At 36.7% G+C, this 20485-nt stretch overlaps 2 protein-coding genes across 5 annotated transcripts; both read left to right on the top strand.

Annotated features, from left to right (window-relative positions):
- The first annotated feature begins 510 nt into the window (after window positions 1–510).
- Window positions 511–4142, top strand: LOC104232914 (receptor kinase-like protein Xa21). Its single transcript, XM_070158435.1, has 7 exons — window positions 511–671; window positions 1061–1286; window positions 1470–1620; window positions 1720–1968; window positions 2055–2190; window positions 3102–3709; window positions 3799–4142. Exons 1-7 carry the CDS (start codon window positions 511–513, stop codon window positions 4140–4142), a joined length of 1875 nt encoding a protein of 624 aa, XP_070014536.1.
- A 13080-nt stretch (window positions 4143–17222) lies between these two features.
- LOC104232913 (probable LRR receptor-like serine/threonine-protein kinase At3g47570) lies at window positions 17223–20080 on the top strand. Of its 4 annotated transcripts, none has more exons than XR_011402342.1 (4): window positions 17223–17499; window positions 17600–17748; window positions 18963–19570; window positions 19712–20080. XR_011402342.1 is itself a non-coding variant. In XM_009786195.2 (4 exons), the coding sequence occupies exons 3-4, from the start codon at window positions 18691–18693 to the stop codon at window positions 20001–20003; spliced, it is 1224 nt and encodes a 407-aa protein (XP_009784497.1). In that variant the 5' UTR covers window positions 17223–17499; window positions 17600–17748; window positions 18092–18690; the 3' UTR covers window positions 20004–20080. The 4 variants fall into 4 exon arrangements, 3 of the variants coding, with proteins under 3 accessions (XP_009784497.1, XP_070012525.1, XP_070012524.1); XM_009786195.2 differs by having other exon boundaries at window positions 18092–19570; window positions 19660–20080; XM_070156424.1 differs by having other exon boundaries at window positions 17600–19570.
- Window positions 20081–20485: the final 405 nt, after the last annotated feature.

Raw genomic sequence — 20485 nt, 5'->3', positions numbered from 1 at the left:
CCAATATAATTCTACTTAGTGGGGTTTGGGGAGGGTAGTGTGTACGCAGATTTTACCCCTAACCTGGGATAGAGAGGTTGTTTCCAATAGACCCTCGACATCTTTCCCTCCAAGAACTTCCCACCTTGCTCTTGGTGAGACTCGGACTTACAACCTCTTAATTAAATATCATGAGGACCAAAAAGCAAGATCTCAGAGCTATTTAAAGTCTCAAACCGCATCGTTAATAAACATTCCATTTCCTGCTATTTTATGCAATTATGGAGAAAGCATTCACCTCTTTTATCTCAACACTCTTGTTGCTTTACTATGTTATGGCTACTTCAGCCATCACACATACCAACATTTCCACTGATCAAATAAGCTCTTCTTTCTTTGAAGTCCCAAATTATTTCGGACCATTTTCACTTCTTTGATGAAAACTGGTTTTCAACTACTTATGTTTGCCATTGGGTTGGAGTCATTTGTGGTTCTTGCCATCACAGAGTTAAGTCGTTGAATCTTTCCAACATGGCTCTTATGGGCAGAATTTCACAAGATTTTGGAAACCTCACATTTCTTGTTACTCTTGACTTGGGAAGCAACAATTTCTATGGAAAATTGCCTCAAGAAATGGCACGTTTGCGTCGACTAAGGTTTCTTGATTTAAGTATTAACAACTTCAGTGGGAGGTTCCTTCTTGGTTTGGGGTTTTCAACCAACTTCAAGTTGTAACTCTTAGGAATAATAGTTTCGTTGGATCCATCCCCTCTTCATTTTCTAATCTTTCGAAACTCGAAACTTTGAGTTTGAGGTTCAACTCCTTAGAGGGCCAAATCCCAAAGGAGATTGGAAATCTTAAAAATCTGAGGATTTTAGACTTGACCGGAAACAAACTCGTAGGTTTTGTCCCGCTGACTCTCTCGAATTCCTCAAGGTTGGAGACTTTAGTACTCTCTCGCAATTTTCTTCAAGGAAACATCCCAGAAGGGATCAGCAATCTTCACAACTTGAACATTTTGGCGATAGAATTTAATCGGCTTACGGGTTCTATACCACTGTCACTTTTCAATGTTTCCAGAATTGAAGTCATTGCATTAACAAATAATAGCTTATTAGGAAGCCTTCCCAATGGTTTATGCAGTCGTCTCCCAATAATTAAAGGGCTTTATCTATCCACAAATAAGCTTCATGGTCAAATGCCTACAAGCTTATCAAATTGTTCAGAACTACAAATGTTGTCTTTATCAGGAAATGAGCTTGATGGAGCAATACATAAAGAAATTGGAAGTTTGCGTAATTTGCAGGTCTTGTATCTAGGATCTAACCATTTCACAGATGTGTTCCTGCTGCATTATCTTATGAATGTTAATTAGTATTGTATCTAATTACTTCCACAAAATTTTTATTACACATGAATTTCAGGGATAATTCCACATGAAATCGAAAATCTTGTTAATTTGGTGGATTTAGGCATGGAAAAAAATTAGGTTACCGGATCTGTCCCAATCTCCATATTCAATATCTCCTCAATGCAACTTTTGGCACTATCGAAGAACAATCTCAATGTATCCTTATCACAAGAGATTGACAACTTAACCAAGCTGCAGGTTCTAGATCTTGAGAAAAATATGTTTACTGGTACGTATTCAAGGTTATAGAGAAATTACAACTTAAACTAGATTAAACTAACTAGTTAAACTCGTTAACAATAATCCTTCTTTTGTCATGTATTGCCAGGTGAAATGCCCAAAGAGATAAGCAATCTCGTTGACTTGGATGAATTAAGTCTAGGGGAAAATAGTTTTAGTGGCTTACTTCAAATGATGACTTTCAACATATCAGGGTTAAGAATTATTAATCTTGTAGACAATGATCTATCAGGCACCCTCCTATCAAACATAGGTTTGATCTTACCTAATATTGAAAGTCTTTATCTGGGTGAATTGGCCAATCTTGTTGGGACTATTCCTCATTCAATCTCCAATTGTTCAAAACTTACTATTTTAGAGATTTCTAGCAACAAACTCAGTGGTTTAATTCTCAACTCTCTTGGATATTTGACTCATCTACAGTACCTAAACTTGCAGGAAAGCAATTTAACTTGCGACTCATCGCTAAGCTTCCTCACTTCCTTAACCAATTGCAGAAATTTGACAATTCTTTCTCTAAGTTTGAACCCTCTAAATGGCATTCTTCCACTTTCCATAGGTAACATTTCCACATCTCTTATAATATTTTTGGCCAGAGGTTGCAAAATTAAAGGAAAAATTCCAAATGAAGTTGGGAATTTAAGCAGCTTATTTGACTTTGATATTTTTGAAAATTACTTGGTTGGATCAATTCCCACATCAATTGCCAACTTTAGAAACCTTCAACGCTTGTTCTTGAATAACAACAAACTTACAGGATTATTGGTGATAGCCTCTGTAAAATGCCGCGATTAGGTAGCATATACTTGAGCCAAAATCACCTTTTAGGATCACTTCCTAATTGTTTAGGGAACGTTACTTTCCTTAGGGAGATACGTCTGGGTTCTAATAAATTGAGTTCCAATATACCAGCAAGCTTAGGGAACCTTAAGGATCTAATAGTTCTTGACTTATCAACAAATAACATGGGCGGTTCTTTACCTCCAGAAATTGAAAATCTAAACGCTTTGATACAAATGGATATGTCAATGAATCAATTTTCAAATAGCATTCCTAGAGAAATCGAAGACTTGCAAAATCTGATGAACCTTTCTTTGAGACACAACAAGTTGCACGGATCTATACCTGACTCAATGAGCAACATGGTAGGTTTAGAACTCCTAGACCTTTATCATAATAATATATGAGGAACCATTCCTATGTCTTTTGAGAAACTTCAATACCTGAAGTATTTCAACGTCTCTTATAACAAGTTGTATGGTGAAATCCCCTCTGGGGGTCCTTTCAAGAACCTCTCAACTCAGTTTTTTCTCTTCAACGAAGCATTATGTGGTTCGAAAAGATTTAGTGTCCCGCAATGCCCCACTTTTTAAAGCATAAATCAAATAGTAACAGTATGCTACTTCTATTTCTTCCACTGGGAATTGCACTGGTATTTATTCCTATCACCTTTGTGCTTGTATGGATAAGGTATAGAAAAGGTAAAAGATCTCCTCAACAAGCTCCTTCATTGTCTATTGCAACAAGAGAAAGAATTTCAGATTATGAATTGCTTCAAGCAACTGATGCACTTAGCAAGAGTAATCTGATTGGTTTTGGGAGTTTTGGCTCTGTCTATAAAGGCATTCTCAGAAGTAGGACTCCTATTGCAGTTAAGGTGTCCAATCTGCAATTGGAAGCGGCATTCAAGAGTTTTGATACAGAATGTGACGTTTTGCGCAACCTCCGCCATAGGAATCTCGTAAAATTTATCACTAGTTGTTCCAATCTTGATTTTAAGGCTTTAGTACTAGAGTACATGCCCTATGGAAGCCTCGATAAGTGGTTGTATTCACACAACTACTTCTTAGACATCATGCAGAGACTGAACATTATGATAGACATGGTATGTGCATTGGAATATCTCCACTATGAGTGCTCATCGCCCGTGATTCATTGTGATCTGAAGCCTAGTAACGTCTTATTGGATGAGAATATGGTGGCCCACCTTAGCGACTTTGGTATTTCAAAACTGCTTGGTGAGGAGGAGAGTGATTTATACACTAAAATCTTAGCAACATTGGGTTATATTGCACCAGGTACGTCGCTTTATTTTGCTTTGAACATTGATTTTCCTTTCTTTTTTTACCAATAAATATTACATTTTTAAAATTGTTTGATTGTATAGAGTATGGACCGGATGGATTGGTGTCAACAAAATGTGATGTCTATAGTTACGGGATCATGTTGTTGGAAACGTTTACAAGGAGAAAGCCTAATGATGAAATGTTCGATGGGGATCTTAGCTTGAAGCAATGGGTGAGTTATTCACTCCCAGAGGCAATATTGGATGTCGTAGATGCCAACTTAGTAACATCACATGATAATCACTTAAACAAGAAGCTAGATTGTGTGGCATCGATCATGAAAGTGGCACTAGATTGCTATGTTGAATCTCCTGCAAGAAGGATTGACATGAAAGATGTCGTAGGGATGCTACACAAGATCAAGATTCCACTTCTGGCATGTTAAGCATGTTCTTGGAAACTCTTGATCAAAATTGTTTGATTTGTTTTAGCTTTGCAATAAATCTTACTATTTCCTCTTACTACTAATGTTGTAAAATGGTGGAACACAATCCACAGAGGAAAATAATTATATAATAATACCAATCTAAACTAAATAATTGGAAACTGGCGAGGGTAATGATATAAACTAGTATGAAATGAATTAACCTTTTGAATATTACTATGATTACCATTAAATACAAGAATAAATAATTTAGATATAGAAAAATATATTTGATCAATTTAGTGGCCATAATATATACTTGTTTAATCAAATTAATACTCTAATGAAGCAGAAAATTAGCCACCAAACTTCAACCAATAAGACTAGAAAAATGTTAGCTCCCTCAAAAGTTCCAAAAGAACAAATTCATGTTTAAGCCAATTAATCGTGGTGACACCTAATCCAACCAGCTAGGTAAGTCAATTAATAGCTATTCATGTTTAATAATATTAATAAGACAATTAAACAAAGAAGTTATCTGAATCTTATACATTTCCCCAAGGATTGGTAGTACAATCACGAGCTTCTAAGAATAGAGTTTACAAAGCTGATATGAAGTAAAAACATCATCCGTACAGAGTTTTAAAATTCTAAGGCTACCATGAACAAGAGGCAGCTACAACAGGAATGCAGGTACATCTTCCAATTCAGCTCCCAGCGAACACAGCAACATCGACATTCGAAGTCTGCATGCAAAGTGCAGGAAGTATAGTATGAGTACAACCGACCCCATGTACTCAATAAGTAACAAACCTAAACTTAGGTTGAAAGCTGTGATGAGCTGGAATATAGGTCGGGTCCAACACCAATAACCAATAGCAGTTCATAACAGTTTAAAGTAAGTAAATAAAGAAGTAGCTCAGAGATAAAATGCTCAGCCTTTTCATAGTTTTTCCGAAATAGTTCCGCTTTTCAAGCAGGGGCGGCCCGACGAATTTTGTGGCCTAAAGCCAAACTTTACGAGGGGCCTTAACTTTTTAATTTTTTTATTATTTATTTGAAGTCTATTTTTTAACTTTTCTTAGATACAAAGTACTTAATAATTTTCTTATAATCAATAACTCCTAATAAATATTTCTCAATTGATAATATAGTTAATCTATTTAACCTTTCTTGTGATATTGTTGTTCTTAGGTAAAATTTTATTAATTCTAATTTTGAAAACTTATTTCCGTTGAAGCAACGGCAACATGAGTTATGAACATTATTCCATAAGCAATTTAGGTATTTGGAAAAGAATTAAATCTTTTTATTTGACTAAGTGTATCAATTAAACTGTTATGTTCTAATTGTACTAGTTTTCTTAATACTTTTAATTCAAAAATAAATCTAAACCATCAATATCTAATTGATTATTATACTTTAAGGAACATTCAAGATTAAGGCAATATTTTTTCAAATTTTCAACATCTAGTGATTTTTACTATCAAATAGAAAACCAAAAATATTTTAATATGTTTCGAAATTTTCAAATCTATTTTGAAGTGAAAAGATAGTCTTGTCTATTATGTATAAATGTAATCAACTCTAAAGGACTTTTCGAAAGATTTTGAGATTTCATTATCAACATTCGTATCAAATTGTTACTTCCTATATATCACATGTTTCTTACGAAATTCAGGCCCAATATTCATTTCACGTGCAATTTTCTTGGTAAAAATCATAGTAGTTGCAAATCCTTCTTCTCTATATTTGGTAAAGAAAAAAATCAAACTTTTTTACTTTACATAACTCTTTTTTAAACTTATAAATAGTGTATTAGGTGTAACAAAGTGGGCCCCCCACAAATATGAGGCCTAAATTGATTGCTTTACTTGCTTTATGGAAGGGCCGCCTCTGTTTTCAAGTGTATCAGTGAAAATAGAAATCTTTTACTGAAATCGTCAAAAATATGAGTATGTTTGAAAACTGTATCTTTTTCCCAAAAACTTTTCATCAGGTAAATGTTTCATTTTCAGATAGCATGAGGAAAGTACATCTCTATGCCTATATGTCAAGATACAGGTAAAATCATGAATGTCACCAACCGGGCAGCAAAAGAAAATGCATCTCTATGCATGTATCTCAAGTACGCATGTCAAATGCAATGCCTCTCAGTGATGAACTCGTGTACTCACTCTCTCAGAGTACGCAATCTCACTGTCTCGCATTTCTCTCTTACCGTGCTTAATACTCAGCACACTCAATCACTCAGCACCGTACAATACTTGTTACAGCGTACAATCTGATCCACATATATATAGCCATAAGGCTGGTTGCGGTGTGCAACCTGATCCATATACATATAACCATAAGGCTCGTTGCGGCGTGCAACCCGATCCATATACATATAGCCGTAAGGCTCGTTGCGGCATGCAATCCGATCCATATACATATACATAGTCTACTGCGCTCACTAGGGGTGTGCAGACTCCGGAGGGGTTCCTTCAGCCCAAGCACTATATCGCTGCGGTGCATAGCCTGATGCAAAAAGTATAATCAATATAACATGTTGCGGCTTGCAGCCCAATCCCATAATATCACTCTCACTCAGGCCCTCGGCCTTACTCAGACATCATCTTTCTAGTCTTACTCACGGGCTCACAATGTCATGAAACTAGCCCGAGAACAATGATATGATATATCAATAAACAACAACTGAGATATGATATGAATGCATGAATCTGACTAAGTACGAAATATCAATGAAATCAGTAAGATGACAGCAAGAAACGACCATTATGTGTCCTAACAATATCGGCGTAAAGCCTAAACATGATATCTAACATGATTGACAGCTCGGTTACTTAATCACAGGGTGAAACCACAAATATCAATAAAATAGGGTCACTATTCAGTGCCCTGGAAACAACAGAGTCATAATTCACATGGTGCACTCCCACACGCCCGTCACCTAGAATGTGCATCACCTCGATATCAATCACATAATACATAATTCAGGGTTTATACCCTCAGCACTAAGTTTAGAAGAGTTACTTATCTTAGACAAGCCAATTCCAGACGCCGAGCAACCCAAACAATGCTCCAAGAATTCCATCACATACGTAATGATCTCCGAACTGCTCAAAACTAGCCAAAGCAACTCAAATACATCAGATGAAGCCCAAGGAAATAATTACAAATGATAAAGATCGAATCCTACATCAAATTCCATATCCGACAAAAAGTACACTCGTGCCCACGCCTCGAAACTCGACAAAACTCACAAAATCCGATAACCCATTCAATTATGAGTCCAACCATGCTAGTGTCACTCAAATCCGACTCCAAATCGGTGTTAAAAACTCAAAAATTCATATTATGAAACTTTAGGCCAAAACCCCCAATTTTCTCTTTCAATTCATTAACCAAAAGCTAAAATCGAAGATAGATTTATGAAATATAACCAAGATCGTGTGTAGAACACTTACCCCAATCCTTGTGATAAAAATTGCTCCAAAATCGCCCCAATCCGCACTTGGAAATGTAAAAATGAAGCCAAAATATATTACACATTCTGTCCAGCACTTCCCCATCTGCGGGCACATTAGCCGCTTCTGTGACATAAATTGCACTTCTGCGGAATTAGCTGAGGACTCGACCCTCGCACATGCGGACAACATACCCACTTCTACGACATCGCAGGTGAGAGCCACCATCTGCACCTACGAAAAACCTCACTTCTGCGCTCCGTCACTTCGTACCTACGCATGCGCATATGTGCCCAAATCTCTGCTTCTGCAGTCTTCCTCACCCAGCAATATTATCGCTTCTGCGACCACTTCATCGCTTCTGTGACCACCGCACCTGCGTATACCAACCGTAGGTGCGGTCACACCAGAACCAGCAATAACAACATTGAAGAAAATGATCCAAAATCAATCCGAAACACGTCAGAGACCCTCGGGACCCCGTCAAAACATACAAACAAGTCACATAACATAACCCAGACCTACTCGGGGCCTCAAAACACACATAACAACATCGAAACGATGAATCATACCTCAATTTGAAATCATTAAACTTTGAAACTTCAACTTCCACAACCGATGTCGAAACCTAACAAATCATGTCTAATTGACCTCAAATTTTGCACACAAGTCACATTTGACATTATGGACCTGCTCCAACTTTCGGAATTAGAATCCAACCCCGATATCAAAAAGTCCACTGCCGGTCAAACATTCCAAAAATTCCAACTTTTGTCATTTCAAGCCAAATTCTACCACGGGCTTTCAAACCACAATCCGGACGCGCTCCTAAGTCCAAAATCACCCAACGGAGCTAATGGAACCATCAGAAATCCAATCCCAGGTCAAATACTAATAGGTCAAATACTAATACAAACCTTTCCAATTTCCAACTTCTAGCTGAGAATCATTCTTCTAAATCAAATTCTGAATAACCTGAAAACCAAAACTGATGATTCAGATAAGTCATAATACATTATACGGAGCTACTCATGCCCTCAAACAACTAAGGGAAGTTCAATTGCTCAAAACGGCTGATCGAGTCGTTACATCTTCCCCCATTTAAACATACATTCATCCTCGAACGTGCCCAGAGGTGTTCCAAAGCCATCAAACCGCCGTGTAACCTTACCGTGCACATATCTAGGGGTGATCCCACGTCACCCTATCCCATATAGGTCTGATAACACAACTTGACTGAAATTTCTTAATCCAACCTTGACCATAAGTCTTAGAACCCAATTTCCAACATCCAAAATTTTCTACAAGATCATAATCCCGCATCTATACACTGTATAAGTTCGAACAAGCTGTATCAAGCCATATCCATAACCTAAGATGTAATCACATGATATACCTCAAAACGCAAATACTCACAGCAATAATTTCCAATCATAGTAGCTACTCAAAACAATCCAATGCCGGTAATAAACCTCGTACCAAAACCTCGTACCAACAAAACCTCGCTCCAAGTCCTTGGTTAACTATCGATGATGAAAGAAACATGCCGAACTCATAACCATTCGTTAGATCAGCCAGTCGTGGAACTCCCTTTCCTTCGATAGAAACTATAACAAATTTCTAAGCCGACTTTCGATATTATCCTTACAAACTTGTTGTAATCAATTCTGATAGTATCCATTCTAGGTTCAATGACCTCATCTCATCCAATACGACCACTCTAGTGACATGACACATCAATACAATCTAAAGCCACAACCCGTGCAATTCGTGACCAATAAGCAACAATCCAAATGTACTCAAATCATGGAAAATGACTCAAACGAGAGAACTATCCCGCAAGCTTACCAATTACCACCACAACGCAGTGCTAAGAACCCATCATACACCACAAGGCCAAAACACACGAATTTATCACAAAGGATCATACCCCAATAAAACTCCGCTATAATCTGTGACCTCATCCAACCACGATTAAACAAAGAAGTTATCTGAATCTTATACATTTTCCCAAGGACTGGTAGTACAAATCACGAGCTTCTAAGAATAGAGTTTACAAAGCTGATATGAAGTAAATACATCATCTGTTTAACAAATACATAAATAGAGTTTTAAAGTTCTAAGGCAACTATGAACAAGAGGCAGCTACAACAGGGACACATGTATATCTTCCAATTCAGCTCCCAGCAAACACAACAACATCAATGTTCGAAGTCTGCACGCAATGTGCAGGAAGTATAGAATGAGTACAACCAACCCCATGTACTCAATAAGTAACAAACCTAAAATTAGGTTGAAAGTAGTGACGAGCTAAAACATAGGTCTGGTCCAACACCAATAACCAATAACAGTTCATAACAGTGTAAAACAAGTAAATAAAGAAGTAACTCAGAGATAAAATGCTCAGCATTTTCATAGTTTTTTCGAAACAGTTATGCTTTCCAAGTATATCAGTGAAAATACAAATCCTTTACCGAAATCATCAAAAATATGAGTAAGTTTGAAAACTATAACTATTTCCCAAAAACTTTTCATCAAGTAAATGTTTCATTTTCAGATAGCATGAGAAAAGTACATCTCTATGCCTACATGTCAAGATACAGGTAAAATCATGAATATCACCAACTGGGCAGCAAAAAGAAATGCATCTCTATGGATGTATCTCAAGTACGTATGTCAAATGCAATGCCTCTCAGTGATGAACTCATGTACTCACACTCTAAGAGTACTCAATCTCACTTTCTCGCATTTCTCTCTTACTGTGCTTAATACTCAACACACTCAATCACTCAGCACTCTCCAATACTTGTTGCGGCGTGCAACCCGATCCACGTATATATAGCTATAAGGCTCGTTGCGGCGTGCAACCTAATCCATATACATATAGCCATAAGGCTTGTTGCGGTGTGCATCCCGATCCATATACATATATCCATAAGGCTTGTTTTGGCGTGCAACCCGATCCATATACATATACATAGTCGACTACGCTCACTGGAGGTGTGCAGACTTCAGAGGGGCTCCTTCAGCCCAAGCACTATATCGCTACAACGCGCAGCCCGACCCTAAAAGTGTAGTCAATATAACATGCTGAGGCGTGCAGATCGATCCCATAATATCACTCTCACCCAGGCCCTCGGCCTTACTCAGTTATCAATCTCTCTAGTCTCACTCACGGGCTCACAATGTCATGAAACTAGCCCGAGAACAATGATATGATGTATCAATAAAATAGAGCTAAGAATGAGATATGATATGAATGCATGAATCTGACTAACTATGAAATATCAATGAAATTAGTGAGATGACAGCAAGAAACGACCACTATGTGTCCTAACAATATCAGCGTAAAGCCTAAACATGATATTTAGCATGATTGATAGCTTGGTTACTTAATCACATGGTGAAAGCACAAATATCAACAAAATAGGGTCACTATTCAATTCCCTAGAAACAACAGAGTCATAATTCACAAGGTGCACGCCCACACGCCCGTCACCTAGCATGTCACCTCAACATTAATCAAATAACACATAATTTGGGGTTTATACCCTCAGCACTAAGTTTAGAAGAGTTACTTATCTTAAACAAGCCAATTCCAAATGCCGAGCAACCCAAGCGATGCTCCAGGAATGCCATCACATGCGTAGCTGCCTCCGAACTGCTCAAAACTAGCAAAAACAACTCAAATACATCAGATGAAGCCCAAGGAAATAATTACAAATGATAAAGATCGAATCCTACATCAAATCCCAAATCCGGCCAAAAATCACACCTAGGCCTACACCTCGAAACTCGATAAAAATCACAAAATCTAACAACCCATTCAATTATGAGTCCAACCATACTAGTGTAACTCAAATTCGACTCCAAATCGGTGTTAAAAATTCAAAAATTCATATTATGAAACTTTAGGCCAAAACCCCCAATTTCCTCTTTCAATTCATCAATCAAAAGCTAAAATCGAAGATAGATTCATGAAATATAACCAAGATCGAGAGTAGAACACTTACCCCAATCCTTGTGATGAAAATTGCTCCAAAATCGCCCCAATCCGCACTTGGAAATATAAAAATGAAGCCAAAATCACGTACCCTTGTATTTAACATTTTGTCCAGCACTTCCGCATCTGTAGACACATTAGCCGTTTATGCGATGTCGATTCTGAGACATAACCTCCACTTCTGTGGAATCAATTGAGGACTCATCCCTCGCACTTGCGGATAACATACCCGCTTCTGTGACATCGCAGGTGTGAGCCACCATCCGCACCTGCGGAAAACCTCGCTTCTGCGCTCTGTCACTTCGCACCTATGCATCCGCATATGCGCCTAAAGCTCCTCTTCTGCGGTCTTTCTCACCCAGCACTATTGACCACTTCATTGCTTCTGCGACCACCGCACCTGTGCATACCTGTGCGGTCACACCAAAACCAGCAATAGCAACATTGAAGAAAATGATCTGAAATCAATTCGAAACACGCCCGAGCCCCTCAGGACCCCATCCAAACATACCAACAAGTCACATAATATAACTCGGACCTACTTGAGGCCTCAAAACACACATAACAACATCAAAACGATGAATCACACCTCAATTCGAATTCATTGAACTTTGAAACTTCAACTTCCACAACCGATGACGAACCTAACAAATCACATCCGATTGACCTCAAATTTTGCACACAAATCATATTTGACATTATGGACCTGCTCCAACTTCCGGAATCGTAATCTGACCAAGATATCAGAAAGTCGTCTCCCGGCAAAACTTTTAAAAAATTCCAACTTTCGTTATTTCAAGCCAAATTCTACCACGGGCCTCCAAATCACAATTTAGACGCGCTCCTAAGTACAAAATCACCCAACGGAGCTAACAGAACCATCAGAAATCTAATCCGAGATCAAATACTAGTAAGTCAAACTTGGTTAAACCTTTCCAACTTGGAGCTTCTAACTGAGAATCATTCTTCTAAATCAAATTCTGAATAACCAGAAAACTAAAATCGACGATTCACATAAGTCATAATATATTGTACGGAGCTACTCATTCCCTCAAACAACCGAGCAAAGTGCAATTGCTCAAAATGACCGGTTTGGTCATTACCTATATAAAGGGCAGCTCGTTGCACAAAGCATTCTAGATTCACACAGGGTTCAGGGAAGGGCCGCTCCCAAGGGATGTGATGTAGGCTACCTACCATGATGCAAGAATCAGTGTCTGATTCCACGTCTCAAACCCGTGACTCTTAGGTCACAAGAGACAACTTGACCGTTGCTGAAAGGCTCCCTTTTAAAAGAAGAAGATTTATATTAGGAAAAAAAAGTTGTGGCAAAAATATAAAATGCAACATCAATTTACTTCTCAAGAGAAACTTTACCCCTTATTTTTTTTATTTTTTAAGGTTTGATTTCTTGATTTTCCACTTGTTGTTGCTCAGTGCCCTGCCATGTCCAAACTATATCTTTTAAAGAAGGCTTTAAGCCCTGATCACAGAACTTCCTATATTCTACAGTGTCTCCTGACTTTTTTGTCACTTCTAGAACGTGGAAAGCTGGTGTAATCTCAAATATCTCTGCATCAATAGCAGAGTTGCCCTTTTCTCCCTTCTTTGCTCCCTTGCATTTTTACTTTCCCATCTTTCTTCTTCACCTGTTGAAGACATAATCATGTAAATACAGTTTGCTCTATATAACCGATTAAGCTTTTAAATGAGAATCATAGAGGTGAAGCCACATGGGCTAAGGTTGGTCTGATAGATTTTTAGATGAGATGATCACAGAAGCGAAGCCACATAGGCTCAAGGGTGGTTAGTTAAGCGCTCTTCGCGAAAATATTTACTGTTTGTGAAGGTCAAGTATTAATTTTAAACATATCTGTATATTAACCCATGAACACACTTTAGTAAAAATTTTCATGGGTCACAAGAGTTCTCTTAGATCTTGAAAAATAGTTACAACAGTGATGGTTTTAACTCGTTCACCACCAACGGAATGTAGCAGCTATATATTTTGAATTTTGACCTGACTCTCTTTTGCTTTCTAACTCTTCCTATCTTTTATGACACTAATAAACTTGAGAATACAATATTTTTGCTAAGAAGTAGAGAGACTTAGAAGATAGTATTTGTAGTTACGCAAAGCTTCTTCATGAACTAAGCAGACTTCTTATAGGAGAGTTTGAAAGTTGTTGCACTTTGATTTGATTTGAGGAACAATATCTTCTAAGATATTTGACCCAAGGGATGCCTCTCGAATCCTGCCCTAGAGATGGGTTGGATTCGTCCATGACTTTCCTTGTCACATCCTCATTTTATGGAGAGATTTGAGCCTTCAACTTTGCTGAGTGAATAACCCGGATACTTTTTGATCTTTACTGATATCTTTCCTTATTTGATAATCTTGATCTTCTTCGATTGAGACTGAGAGGGTACAACAGATTTAGTTTACTTTTTGATGGCTTCTTTTCCTTTAATCCAGTATTGTTTCCTTTTGTTTAGACACCATATACTCCTTTAATTTAGTATTATCAGCTTCTTTCCTTTTGGCAACTTTCTTTCTTTTTGTTGATCCCTTGATTTCTGCAATCAATGTAAATAGGTTGTCATCATTGAAACTTAGATATAGATCTAACAATCTCCCCCATTTTGATGATGACAATAAAGAGAGAGTAAATAGTAAATAAGCTATGTATACTTCTAATAAGCTATGTATATTTCCCTTTCATTATGCCTGCACCCCCTGAGTTGATGCTTTCTTCTCTTATATTATGCCTGCTCCCCCTGAGTTGATGCTTTACTCTTTACAGTACTTTACTCTTTACTATACATGTTCTCCACCTTTAACATTACTTAAAAAGGAAAACAAAAACCAGCCGAGTAACATAGGAAGTAATAATAGTATTAAAAACATACTAGTTAGAGCAGCAACAGTAATGCCTCCAACAGAGGCATAGAGGATGGTTCATATAGACTAAATCAAAAATCAGTTTAGGGACCTAAAGCAAGTAAGCAAAAAATTTATTTTTTACATCATCACACAACCACACATTAGCCTCTTCATAGGAAATACTTGAGGGTATTAATCACTTTGGTGCAGAAGGAATCATAGGAATTTTCGACATCTTTGACAAGTTTGTCCATCTTTTCTATCATGGAGTTGAATGCCCTAGTTCCTTGCCTCCGTGTGGCTCCCATGTCCATACTAACCTTGGCCACATCTATACTTGTGTCTTTAGTGACTTCCCTGATCTTGTCCACTTGTTCCTTTATTTCAATGATCAGTAGTTTTACCTCATCTAGATATAGTTGCATCTACTGAATATTTTGAGAGATAGTCGACTGAGATTATTGTGGTGCAGTATGAGTTTCAATTGGTACTGTAACACTTTCAACTTTGGTGCGCTTAACCCATCCATCATCACCCAAAGTGTAACATATCATTGAAAAAGCTGTCTTATCATAAGTGCCGGTGATATGCTTGGGTGAGAAAAGTGCCAAGTCTACCTTCATAACTTCAACAATGTGTGAGATAAGGAGACCATATGGTAAACAAGCAGCAGAAGAGGATATGTCCCTGATACTCTCAAGCATGTATTGTCGAATCCACATAAACCAATCCAATATTTTATTATTAACAGGACAATAATGGACAAAGACATCTCTAGTGGATAAAGTGCTAAGGGACCCAGTTCTAGGAAGTAAAATAATAGCAATCATGTGGGCCAAGACACGGTGTTCAAACTTAAGATTCTTGGGACCAATATCAGGAGGGTTATCAGACAGAACGGATTTTGCTTCCTCAAAAGAGATTTCAAAATCTTTTGGCCAAGAGTTTTGTACAAAGACATCAAACTCACTAAACTTAGCAGAGAAAATCTTTTCAAATTGATAAGAGTCCAGAACAATTCAAGTGCCTAAAACCATGGATTCCAAGTCGTCTTTATCATTCACAACCAAATTTGTGTAGAATATTCTCGCAGGCTCTTCATAAATAGAGTTTCCAATAGTATCAAACAGAGAAAAAAGATGTTGAAAAAATATAGCTGTCACATCACAGTGCAGATTTTTCATAAGAGAAAGACGTACAGAGCGTCCATAAGCCATAGATTTTGACTTATAAGACTCAAACCTTATTTTTTCACTAGGTCCATAGAAGATTAATTTGTCCTCAGGTCTGAATTCCATGCTTTCCATCTTTCTCTTCTTGCATGCAGGCCTTTTGGGGGTTGCTCCATGAGCCTTTCTCCTGCATTTTTCTGGCTAATAGGAGGTTTTTCTAAAGATTCACTACTCTCATTGTCTGTTCTGAGGAAATCTGAGTCGATGGATGACTCTAAATCCACAATTTTTTCAGGGCTGAGGGTTTTTTGAAACCTTCTGCTTCATCTGGTTGCAGTGGAAGAAGAAAGATTTTTCTTTGCCATGGTGAGAAGATTTGCAAGAAGAGAATGAGAAGTGAAAGGAAAAAGAAGGGGTTTTATCAGAGCGTTGGGAAGATTGAAGAGCCGTCTTGGTTAATGGAAAGGGTGGATTCATAAAGGAAGTGACCTTTCTGAAGGGATGTTTTGGCGGTACAGATGGAAAAGTAATAATGATGTTCACAGTAATATTAAAATTAACCACTCATAATAATGGTAAGAAAATATTTTAGAAAGATACAAAAAATTTGTTCTATAAAATTTGCACAATACCAAGCTTTTTACGTAGTAAGCCAAATCTTTCCTCTAAAAGAGATTTTGTAAAAATATCAGCAAGTTGAGAATCAACACTAATGAATTCTAACCATTGGAAGTCTACGTAATTTGCAGGTCTTGTATCTAGGATCTAACCATTTCACAGGTGTGTTCCTGCTGCATTATCTTATGAATGTTAATAGTATTTATCTAATTACTTCCACAAATTTTTTATTAATCATGAATTGCAGGGATAATTCCATAGGAAATCGAAAATCTTGTTAATTTGGTAGATTTAGGGCATCTCTAACCTTTACCCCCATTTTGGTCCCCAAAATGGGGATTTCTCCATTTTGGGGACAACTTACTCCAACCATTCCCCCATTTTCCCCCAAAAGAGAATATTCTTTTTTATATTCTTCTCTCTTATATATTATATTATTATCTTTCATTTTAATTTTAATTTTTAATTTTCATTAAACAAATTGCATCTTTTATTTTCATTAATTTGTAATTTCCATTAATTTTTTTTTATAAAATTTTAAATAATATAATGTGTAAGCAATTATTGTAGATTAACTAATAATTCAAATAAAAGTGAAATTATTACGATACTAGATTAATTAAATACATATTACATGACGATAAAATTTATTCGAAATACTACATAAATATTCAACTTCAACCTCTAATATTCTCCCATAAATGATCTGTTAATGCATTACGAAGTGTGAAATGAGCATTTCGTAAAAATAGATGCCTGATAATTAATTTTTCAAAATTATACGTCAAAGTTAAGATGAAAAATTAATTAAGAAAATATATTATATAAACATAATTAAGTATATATAAAAAGATAAATTAAAAGATTAAATAATAAAAATAATAATATTTTAGTAGGGAATAGTAAATGGGGAGATGAATATTGTGTCCCCAAAATTGGGGAGACACTATTCACTCCCCATTTTGGGGACAAAAATGGGAGAGGGTTGGAGTGAAATTTCCCCTTTTTTGTCCCAAAAAATGGGGAAATCCCCATTTTGGGGACAAGGTTGGAGTTGCTCTTAGGCATGGAGAAAAACCAGATTACCGGATCTGTCCCAATCTCCATATTCAATATCTCCTCATTGCAATTTTGGCATTATGGAAGAACAATCTCAATGGATCCTTATCACAAGAGATTGACAATTTAATCAAGCTGCAGGTTCCAGATCTCGAGAAAAATATGTTTATTGGTACGTATTCAAAGTTATAAAGAAAATTACAACTTAAACTAGATTAAACTAACTAGTTAAGCTCGTAAGCAATAATCCTTCTTTTGTCATGTGTTGCCAGGTGAAATACCCAAAGAGATAAACAATCTCGTTGACTTGGAGGAATTAATTGTAAAGGCTTGCTTCAAATGATGATTTTTAACATATCAAGGTTAAGAATTATTAATCTTGCATACAATGATCTATCAGGCACCCTCCCATCAAATATAGGTTCGACCTTACCTAATATTGAATGTCTTTATCTGGGTGATTTAGCCAATCTTGTTGGGACTATTCCTCATTCAATTTTCAATTGTTCAAAACTTACTATTTTAGAGATTACTTGCAACAAACTCACTAGCTTAATTCTCAACTCTCTTGGATATTTTACTCATCTACAGTACCTAAACTTGTAGGAAAATAATTTAACTTGCTATTCATCGCTAATCTTACTCACTTCCTTAACCAATTGCAAAAATTTGACAACTCTTTCTCTAAATTTGAACCCTCTAAATGGCATGCTTCCACTTTTCATAGATAACCTTTCTACATCTCTTACAATATTTTTGGCCAGTGGTTGCAAAATTAAAGGGAGAATTCCAAATGAAGTTGGGAACTTAAGCAGCTTATTTGACTTTGATATTTTTGGAAATGACTTGGTTGGATCAATTCCCACATCAATTGGCAACTTGAGAAACCTTCAATGCTTGTTCTTGATTGACAACAAACTTACAGGATTTATTGGTGATAACCTCTATAAATTGCCGCGATTGGGTAGCATATACTTGAGCCAAAATCACCTTTTAGGATCACTTCCTAATTGTTTAGGGAACGTTACTTCCATTAGGGAGATACATATGGGTTCCAATAAATTGAGTCCCTATATACCAGCAAGCTTGTGGAACCTTAAAGATCTAATAGTTCTTAACTTATCGTCAAATAACTTGGGCGGTTACCTCCAGAAATTGAAAATCTAAAGGCTTTGACACAGATGGATATGTCAATGAATCAATTTTCAAATAGCATTCCTAGAGAAATCAGAGGCTTGCAAAATCTGGTGAACCTTTCTTTGAGACACAACAAGTTGCACAGATCTAAACCTGACTCAATGAGCAACATGGTAGGTTTAGAACTCCTAGACCTTTATCATAATAATATTGAGGAACCATTCCTATGTCTTTTGAGAAACTTCAATACCTGAAGTATTTCAATGTCTCTTATAACAAGTTGTATGGTGAAATCCCCTCTGGTGGTCCTTTCAAGAACCTCTCAACTCATTTTTTTCTCTTCAACGAAGCATTATGTGGTTCGAAAAGATTTAGTGTCCCGCCATGCCCCACTTCTTTAAAGCATAAATCAAATAGTAACAGAATGCTACTTCTATTTCTTCCACTGGGAATTGCACTGGTATTTATTCCTATCACCTTTGTGCTTGTATGGATAAGGTATAGAAAAGGTAAAAGATCTCCTCAACAAGCTCCTTCATTGTATATTGCAACAAGAGAAAGAATTTCAGATTATGAATTGCTTCAAGCAACTGATGCACTTAACAAGAGTAATCTGATTGGTTTTGGGAGTTTTGGCTCTGTCTATAAAGGCATTCTCAGAAGTAGGACTCCTATTGCAGTTAAGGTGTCCAATCTGCAATTGGAAGCAGCATTCAAGAGTTTTGATACAGAATGTGAAGTTTTGCGCAACCTCCGCCATAGGAATCTCGTAAAATTTATCATTAGTTGTTCCAATCTTGATTTTAAGGCTTTAGTACTAGAGTACATGCCCTATGGAAGCCTTGATAAGTGGTTGTATTCACACAACTACTTCTTAGACATCATGCAGAGACTGAACATTATGATAGACGTGGTATGTGCATTGGAATATCTCCACTATGAGTGCTCATCGCCCGTGATTCATTGTGATCTGAAGCCTAGTAACGTCTTATTGGATGAGAATATGGTGGCCCACCTTAGCGACTTTGGTATTTCAAAACTGCTTGGTGAGGAGGAGAGTGATTTATACACTAAAATCTTAGCAACATTGGGTTATATTGCACCAGGTACGTCGCTTTATTTTGCTTTGAACATTGATTTTCCTTTCTTTTTTTACCAATAAATATTACATTTTAAAAATTGTTTGATTGTATAGAGTATGGACCGGATGGATTGGTGTCAACAAAATGTGATGTCTATTGTTACAGGATCATGTTGTTGGAAATGTTTACAAGGAGAAAGCCTAATGATGAAATGTTCGATGGGGATCTTAGCTTGAAGCAATGGGTGAGTTATTCACTCCCAGAGGCAATAGTGGATGTCGTAGATGCCAACTTAGTAACATCACATGATAATCACTTAAACAAGAAGCTAGATTGTGTGGCATCGATCATGAAAGTGGCACTAGATTGCTATGTTGAATATCCTGCAAGAAGGATTGACATGAAAGATGTCGTAGGGATGCTACACAAGATCAAGATTCCACTTCTGGCATGTTAAGCATGTTCTTGGAAACTCTTGATCAAAATTGTTTGATTTTGTTTTAGCTTTGCAATAAATTTTACTATTTCTTCTTACTACTAATGTTGTAAAATGGTGGAACACAATCCACAGAGGAAAATAATTATATAATAATACCAATCTAAACTAAATAATTGGAAACTGGCGAGGGTAATGATATAAACTAGTATGAAATGAATTAACCTTTTGAATATTACTATGATTACCATTACATACAAGAATAAATAATTTAGATATAGAAAAATATATTTGATCAATTTAGTGGCCATAATATATACTTGTTTAATCAAATTAATACTCTAATGAAGCAGAAAATTAGCCACCAAACTTCAACCAATAAGACTAGAAAAATGTTAGCTCCCTCAAAAGTTCCAAAAGAACAAATTCATGTTTAAGCCAATTAATCGTGATGGCACCTAATCCAACCAGCTAGGTAAGTCAATTAATAACTATTCTTGTTT

This window comes from Nicotiana sylvestris, chromosome 9 (assembly GCF_000393655.2).
Source record: "Nicotiana sylvestris chromosome 9, ASM39365v2, whole genome shotgun sequence".
In the NCBI taxonomy this organism is placed as follows: domain Eukaryota; kingdom Viridiplantae; phylum Streptophyta; class Magnoliopsida; order Solanales; family Solanaceae; genus Nicotiana; species Nicotiana sylvestris.
Note: the sequence above shows the minus strand (reverse complement) of the source record. Positions and strands in the feature narration are given on the sequence as shown.

Excerpts from the sequence above, each read along its gene's own strand:
- LOC104232914 (XM_070158435.1), top strand. The coding sequence starts at position 511 with ATGGCTCTTATGGGCAGAATTTCACAAGATTTTGGAAACCTCACATTT. Across the intron at positions 672-1,060 it reads ATTAACAACTTCAGTGGGAG|AATTGAAGTCATTGCATTAA; the intron begins GTTCCTTCTTGG and ends CAATGTTTCCAG. Across the intron at positions 1,287-1,469 it reads GAAGTTTGCGTAATTTGCAG|GTTACCGGATCTGTCCCAAT; the intron begins GTCTTGTATCTA and ends GAAAAAAATTAG.
- LOC104232913 (XM_009786195.2), top strand. The coding sequence starts at position 18,691 with ATGTCTTTTGAGAAACTTCAATACCTGAAGTATTTCAATGTCTCTTAT. Across the intron at positions 19,571-19,659 it reads ATTGGGTTATATTGCACCAG|AGTATGGACCGGATGGATTG; the intron begins GTACGTCGCTTT and ends TTGATTGTATAG.